This window comes from Cyprinus carpio, chromosome A15, assembly GCF_018340385.1.
Source record: "Cyprinus carpio isolate SPL01 chromosome A15, ASM1834038v1, whole genome shotgun sequence".
NCBI lineage: Eukaryota > Metazoa > Chordata > Actinopteri > Cypriniformes > Cyprinidae > Cyprinus > Cyprinus carpio.
Window position 1 is genome coordinate 19099451 of NC_056586.1, and position 7912 is coordinate 19107362.

At 35.7% G+C, this 7912-nt stretch overlaps 1 protein-coding gene across 5 annotated transcripts in view; it reads left to right on the top strand.

The window, feature by feature from the left end:
• The window catches only part of LOC109104103 (beta-1,3-glucosyltransferase-like), a 67181-nt gene extending 60281 nt beyond the window's left edge, over positions 1–6900 (top strand). For 3 of the 5 annotated variants that reach the window (XM_042771371.1, XM_042771368.1, XM_042771370.1), the window contains 5 exons: positions 559–672; positions 3460–3559; positions 3701–3820; positions 4342–4486; positions 6386–6900. In XM_042771371.1, coding sequence (XP_042627305.1) covers positions 559–672; positions 3460–3559; positions 3701–3820; positions 4342–4486; positions 6386–6544 — 638 coding nt within the window. In that variant the 3' untranslated portion in view covers positions 6545–6900. The remainder of the gene's footprint in view (positions 1–558; positions 673–3459; positions 3560–3700; positions 3821–4341; positions 4487–6385) is intronic. The other 2 variants (XM_042771369.1, XM_042771372.1) reach the window with 2 other exon arrangements.
• The last annotated feature ends 1012 nt before the right edge of the window (positions 6901–7912 follow it).

Here is a 7912-nt window from a genome sequence, read left to right on the forward strand (position 1 = left end):
GCATCAATTCAAACTTAATGAGACAGATAAAGTGTTGAAGTTTGAATTCAGAGAACCATCTGGGAAGGGAAAAAAAATCCCTCAACTGCGAACCAACTGACTCATCAGTTGCATCTAATTGTACCAATTATCATAATTATCTCTCGCTAGTCACTTTGAGGAGTTTTAAGGATGGTATTAGAAGGATGATATTTCCACTTCAATTATTTTTAGATGAAACTGCTGTATCCACAAGTCTTGTTATAAATGGAGGCATCAGTATTACAGTTGGAACAGTTTGTTACAAATCTGATGCTCTCTTACCTGCAAAATGTTGTTCTACTACTGCAGATGCTGGTGGTTTGGACATAATGGCATTATAAAGGATTGCGTTCACATCATGTGTTTGTTTCCATAGATCAAATTTAATTTAAACTCCAGCATTAAAAACAATATCCAAGATCTTTGATATTAAACGTTGATCGCTGTCAGCCCTAGAAGATACAGCAGCGGTCTGAGGATTGTGGGATTTATCTGTTATGTGTTGAAGTATTGATTAATTCTGTTCCCATACAACAGTTCCTGTGGTGAAGAAAACATGGGCTAAACAAGCATCTCTGCTGGAGTATTACAGTGATTATGCTGATCCCACTATACCCACCATTAATCTGGGAGTGCCAAACACAGAACGGGGTGAGTGGTCTTTATTTTTTTATACTTGATCTTTACATCATACAGTATGTGAGATTTATTGTTAAATCACTAAATAGAATGGCTAACAGGTGATTTTAGTTCTTGGGTTTCACAATTTTAATTAATATTACGATATTTGTAATAGCATGTAATGCATCGAAATGTGAGACATGGCTTACTACAAAATGTGGAACAGTTTTTATTAATATAGTTTACTACAATAAATTTAATTTAGTTCAACAGATGATGTCACAAATATGATGCTGTTATACGATTTTAATTGTTAAATTAAATCAATATCTCTAATGTGTACATAAAATATCTAGCACTTCAGGCTGGATCCATGATTCTATGGACTCTATGATTCTAAGGACAGATTGAATAGAGGTATATTATGGATGTGAATGCAAAAGTCTTTTGTCCTGGAGCTTTGTGTGTTTGTTGTAGACCTCAGATATTGTGATGCACTAGCTTGTAGAGTTTCTTTTTTGTGAAATTCTGATTTGGTTCAAGTTTTGGCTGTTTTCTGCTGATTAGAATGAAATTTAACAAGTTGATACAAGAAGCAGTCAGTAAATGCTGTATCGCTTTCCAATCCTGCCAAGCCAGGCCACAAGCTGATAAGCTGCACTACCATAGCAGTTTGTGACTGATATGATGACCTATGCAAATGTGATCATCATGTTGAAGTGAACTCTGATGCTCAAGTGTTTTACTTCTGATTAGAACAGGAAGTCCAATCAGAGCCACAAACTCGGACAGACAACTTCATATTCTGTACTGGAGTCTTTCATTTTGCCATTTTGTCCATTCAATTGATCACAGATATTTCAATAGAAACCCCTCCAGCACTCCTTCATTCATGATGTTTCTCTTTCCTGCAGGTTTTTTCTAACACTCAGTTAAAAGGAAAACTTTATTTCAGGTAGCTTCTGATGGGTCAGTCCTTCGTTTGATCACCTTCTACCTTTTGTTTGATGCTCTACAAAGCTCTTGGCAGATTAATTTGACATGATGTTTGTGACTAAGAACCCTCTTTCTGTCTTATTCTCACCTGATGTCGAAGCCAAATCATAGCAGGATTTTTGCTTTTAATCATTGACAGATATTGATGAAAATGAGGCTGTATATCACTGTTTGAAGTTCAGAGGGATCAAAGACACTAGTTTAACTATCTATGGTTTTTTCTGTCTATTGTTTTGTTTAGCATTCTATCTATCTATCTATCTATCTATCTATCTATCTATCTATCTATCTATCTATCTATCTATCTATCTATCTATCTATCTATCTATCTATCTATCGTTCTGACTACCATTCTATCTATTGTTCAATCTACCGTTCTATCCATCCATCCATCCATTCATCTGTTCTATCTATCTATTTGTTCTAGGTCTCTGTTCTATCTATCATTCTGTCTGTCTGTTGTTCTAACTTTGTTAGAATCTGTATATGCATCTGTCATCCTCATATGTAGATATAGATTTATACACACAGAGAAATAACCACCTAATATTAAATAATATTCATCAAGGTAATTATGTGTCATTTAATGAATTTATTAATAGATTTAATAAAATGTATCTATACACACATGAGAGAGAGATGTTCTAATTATTTATGAAATGTGTATTTTATACACACACACACACACACACACATATAAATATAACTGCTAGCAAGCGGCTTACCATGTCCCTTTAGTGGCTTCGTACAATGCATTATTCGTTTTCCATGCTTTTCCAAATACGGATTTGCTATTGGATTTGTGTATATGTAGGTATATGTGGATTTATACACAGGCAAATAACCAACAATAATTTCCATAAAAATTAATACGTTATTAATTGTTTATTTGCTTTTATGAATATATAAATAAATTAACAATTATATAATATTTGCTTTAACTCATATTTGTATTTGTTTTATGAATATATGATAAAATAACTTTTGTGGACCTTGGTGGAAGTGTTGAATTTCTTAGATATGCAGTTCAGTAAATAAATTTTTTTCTGTCATTCCAGTTGAAATTAAATTCAAATTCAGACTCATGAACTGAAAGGGAGTCAACTCTGAATTATGCCCAGTCCTGTTGTAGAAACTGTCACACCTCAGGATGGCTGCTGCTTCTTCCCCTCATCGCTGTCTTGAGGGAGGATTTAACTGGTGGCTGCAGACTATCCGACAGGACAGCACACTACAGGGGCCTGTGATATTTGTTGTGGAGAGTGTCCTGTTCTCCTTGTGAAGTCTGACAGCAGCACATCCTGTTCTGCTCTCTTCCTATGGCCTACATTGTCACTGATGCTTTGGTGCTTTTCTCGCATTACTTTCACCAGTCCAGTTTCTTCATTCTACTATGCGTATAGTTCCTTCAGGGTCTTCCCTTCTCTTTTATTGTCCTCTGACGGTGCACATTGTCTATTCAATATCACAATCTGATTGTTTGCTTAGGAAACATTGTGATATCACATCATGTCTGCGGTACTTATCCGAAGAGTACATAATGGATATATAGCATCCTGTTCTCATTCCATTTCCCATTCAGGCAGTGGATGGACAGCATGTTAATTTGCAGTTTCTTCGGACAGCTGAATGACAGCGTTGAGGTGGAAGGCTGAATTGTGAAGATCTCAGCAAAGTCAGACAAAGTCATCTCACCTTTGGGTATTAAAAAAACATGAGGTAGCTGGATTTGGAGGACATTGTTTAGCAGAGGATATGACAGGTGCTTGTTGAATTTTCTTGTATGTTTCCAACACATTAAGTACATTTTTCCGCTTGCAGGTCACTGTGGGAAAACATTCGCCATCTTGAGGAGATATTTGAGCAGTCACGTGCCCAAGACCGATTGGCTGTTGATTGTGGATGATGATACTCTTATAAGGTAAGACTATTCGGCTGTCAGTTTGTGTACATGTAGGTAATATTACTGTTTTCTGGTAGATGGCATGATTTTACAAGAAATCTGTGATGTTTGCACCAGTTTACACTTTAGTGGGTGGCATTATGTGTTTGGTTCTCACAGCTTGCCCAGACTGCAGGCCTTGCTGAGCTGCTATGACTCCAGTGAGCCAGTGTGTCTGGGAGAGCGTTATGGGTATGGACTGGGTCAGGGAGGATACAGTTACATCACTGGTGGTGGGGGGTGAGTGCCTGCTACACACGGAAAACAGCCTTTTGACATTAGTTGACATACATTGATATATATATATATATATATATATAGTATATAAAATCTCCCTGTGACATCTTCACATGCCTAATGGTGTACTGTACTGTACATTTATCAGTAATGTAAGTCCACAGCTATTACTACTGAGGAACATTACAGTTTATGGAAGTGACGACAAAGTGCGCTAACCACAATTGGAACCTGAGCTCTCTAATTTGGCCCCCTACAGATAAATGCCCACATGCTGTGTAATTTGCTAGCATATTTGGAAAGAACTCCAGCAGAAATGAGCTTACTGTAAGTGACTGACTGTGTTGTTAGTGCACATGCAACAACCTCTTGTGTGAGATTCACAAACCCTGCAATGACAAATCAATAGTTCCTATCACAGTGCACAATAAAGATCTATTCAATTTGTATTATGACAAATGTTTTTGGACATCCTGCACTGGAGACGTCAAGTATCCAGTGTTGCTGTGTTGTGTCTCATACAGGATGGTGTTCAGTCGAGAGGCTGTGGTCCAGCTGTTGGCGAGCGGATGTAAGTGCTACACTAATGATGCTCCTGATGACATGGTTTTGGGAATGTGTCTCAATGCTCTACGAGTTCCTGTCACACACAGTCCCCTCTTCCATCAGGTACACACACACACACACACACACACTTTTTACCTAATCTAAATGAGGATATATCATGGACTTTTCTTTTATATTTAGCTAACTATAATTGCTATAGGCTAAACCTGACCCTAGAACCTCTAAAATAAAACTTTTTTAAATACAAAAAAATGTAAAACTTACTGACCCGGCTTATGGTTTTTCAAAAACCAGACTATCAAAACCACTAAAAATCCCATGGACTTTCATTGAGGGGGTGAAAACTTTTATTCAATGAGATTTATGCTGTATTTAAGCTGTCTGTTGCTATAGCAACTCCTACCTACTGAAAAAAAAAACAGCTGAAACCAGCCTAAGATGATGTGCTTTGGCTGGTCTTCCAGGCTGGTTTTAAAGTGGTTTTGGCCACTTTTTGGATGGTCAAGCTGGGAGACCTGCTACAAGACCAAGCAAGCTTAAATCAGTTACTTTCATCTTAAACCAGCTAAGACTAGACAACCAGCTGGGATTAGCGTTTTTTTCTATTTTTTATTTTAATCAGCTTTCTTTCAGGTGCTTTTTGTCTGTTTTACTAAATCAGCTGGTTTTGAACAGTTTTTTTTTTTTTTTTTTTTTTTTTTTTGCTAAATCAGCTTATTTTAGCTGGTTTTTAGCTGTTTTTCAGCTGTTTAATCTTTTACTCAAATAGCTGGTTTTAGCTATCTATCTGTGAGTCTATCTGTTTTTCCATCTAACATTCTAGCTTTGAAAACTATTAAACTAAAACTTAAAATAATTCAAAACTTAAAGCTGTTAAAATATCTTCAAACTTTCTGCCTAGGCTTTCTCAAGCCAACTTAAAGTTTGTCTACAAACTGTACTCGTCTAGTTAGTATTTTTTATTTATTTTTTAAATATATTTATTTTCAGTTACCAAACGTCTCAGGATGCATTTCAACATTTTTGTCCCCAGAAGTATAACTAGTATAACTAAATGTTTTTTTTTCTACACACACACACTGTTGCCTAGCTATAAAAATAATTATTGATAAAATAAGTATTAGTAATAATAACTCACTTAAATTGTATTTATTTATAAATAAATAATATTTTTTTTATTTAAGGTTTACCCAACTTCTCATGGTAATTTTTTAAAATTTTTGTCCCCAGAAGTTTAACTAGGTCAAAGCACAGACCCCTTCAATACGTGAAGTATGCCAGTACTTGTCCAGTCCTACTGCCAGCACACATTGCTGTCCCATGGTGTTTTGTCCACTAATCAAATGGGACAAAAAGTGTAGACAGCACAGCAAGTATCCCAACACCTGAGCCATTTGTTTTCCTGTCAGTCTTCATTTTTCAGTGCACTGGATGTCTCAGATAGGGTTGAAAAATTCAGTTGGATTTGGTGATACCATGTGTGCTTTCTAAACTACATATTTGTCGATTTTTAGTACAGATGATACAGATATAATTCCTGTACTCCATTAATAATTAAAAGTGCTGACCTTTGCAGATGTTAAGAAAGTTGTCCAGACATGTTCATTTCTTGAAAAGAAATAATTGCATATAACATCGCCTTGTGTGTCATTTCTAAACTCATCTTCCTCATTACATTATAAGAAGCAGTCTTGATATGCTCTGTATATCAAACGTTTTTCTTTCCAAGTAATTTATGCTAGAAGAGAGGTTGTGGCACTGAAGGTCTTAAGCAGTGCTGTACAACTAAACTTAAATTTAACATCGACTTCCATTACTTTTATAAGACCCATTTGAGTTCAATCAAACCTCACGTCATTTTACCAGTGTGTGGAGAGATGTTCTTTTTCAGAGATGTTATCTTTTAATGTACCAGATAACAGGAAGTTAGTAACAGTAGTAGTTTCATTATATAACACTAATCATATGTCCTCCTGTGTTTAATTTTGTATTCTGTCTCAGGCTCGTCCCGAAGATTACGCAAAGGAGTTTTTGGCCCACCAGACCCCCATTTCCTTTCACAAACACTGGAACATAGACCCTATTGCGGTGTTTAACAAGTGGTTGCTGAACGACAAACACACAGAAGCACTACAGAAAAGCACTAAGGAGGAATTATAGTGCCTGTGTTTGTGTGTACACATGTGTGAGAGTAGTAATGTGTGTATGTCTGCTCTGTGTCATTATGTGGCATTCATTCTTGTGTGTTTTCTATATTGTGAATCTTGCACAAACATGAATGAAAGGGTGCCTTCTGGTCTGTATGAATGTCCCTAACTGTGATTTCTTGGGAGCTGCATGTCTTAAATGTTTGTTGGAGAAACATTTCTGAAGTATTTATATTACACGATTATCATGACCTATTCAAGGTTATTTGTAGGTTTATTTTTAAACACTTTTGTTTTCTAAAAGATTTGAATTATGTGTGACTTATAATATTGGAATTTATGATAAACTTTAAATCCTGTTGCCTTAAACCTGTTTTTGTACTGTCCTTATTTGTGTCCCAGTATACTCTTCATAACTAAAGATAATGTCATGAAGCTTTTGTGATGTGCAGTTATTTTAGGCCTACACTGGTGCACAGAGCCAGGAATGGTTAAAAAAAATTGTATCCATAATATAAATATAAACTAAAGCTATTCTTAATAGATTATTCTCTGGGATAAAACTTCATAAATGTAATGGTCAAATGTGTCATTTAAATGCCTAATGATGACTGTTTCCAAACAGTTTTCCTAAACAGCATCTGCGCTGTCAGACAGGTGGTTCATTCTAAAATCAACTTCCAGTTATGCTCATTTGGATTCAAGTTATTATAAGTAACTATCAAAACCTACTCAATGAAATGCTGATTGCAATTTTTGCTTCTTCAAAAAGCTTTTTTAAGAAAATTCCAAACCAATTTTTTCCCCCCATGATGTAGAACAACACAGTGTTCTTATCTACTAAATGTAAATTAAAACTAAGCACAGGAATGTCTTAATTGAAATGAATAAATAATTCCTTTTGTTTATGAGTAATAAAACATCATAAACATCCTGTTCCGGCTTGTCTGCTCAGCAGTGTATCTGAGCTGCACACTCAAAATGAGCCTACTGAATTCAAATCCACACCAATGATCTATTGATTTATTACCATTCGCTTCAAGGAAAGACAGCTCATCGGATATTTAGAAGAAAATTTGGAGTTCTGTGTCCGATAACATGACTTCATGTCAGTTTGAGTTCTGTTTGGTTTTAAAAGAGAAGGGAGGACAAACCGGATGGATGGATGGACAAATGGATAGATAGATAGATAGATAGATAGATAGATAGATAGATAGATAGATAGAAGACTCCAAGGATCACAGCTGAAGAACTGCAGAAAATAGTTGAGTCTTGGCGTGAGAAAGCCTCAAAAAAAAAAAAAATTTGTTTGGGAGGGTTTCAAGAAAAAAAACTAGAAAACAAAATGCTTTCATCCAAAAACAAACTCCAGCATTTTTAT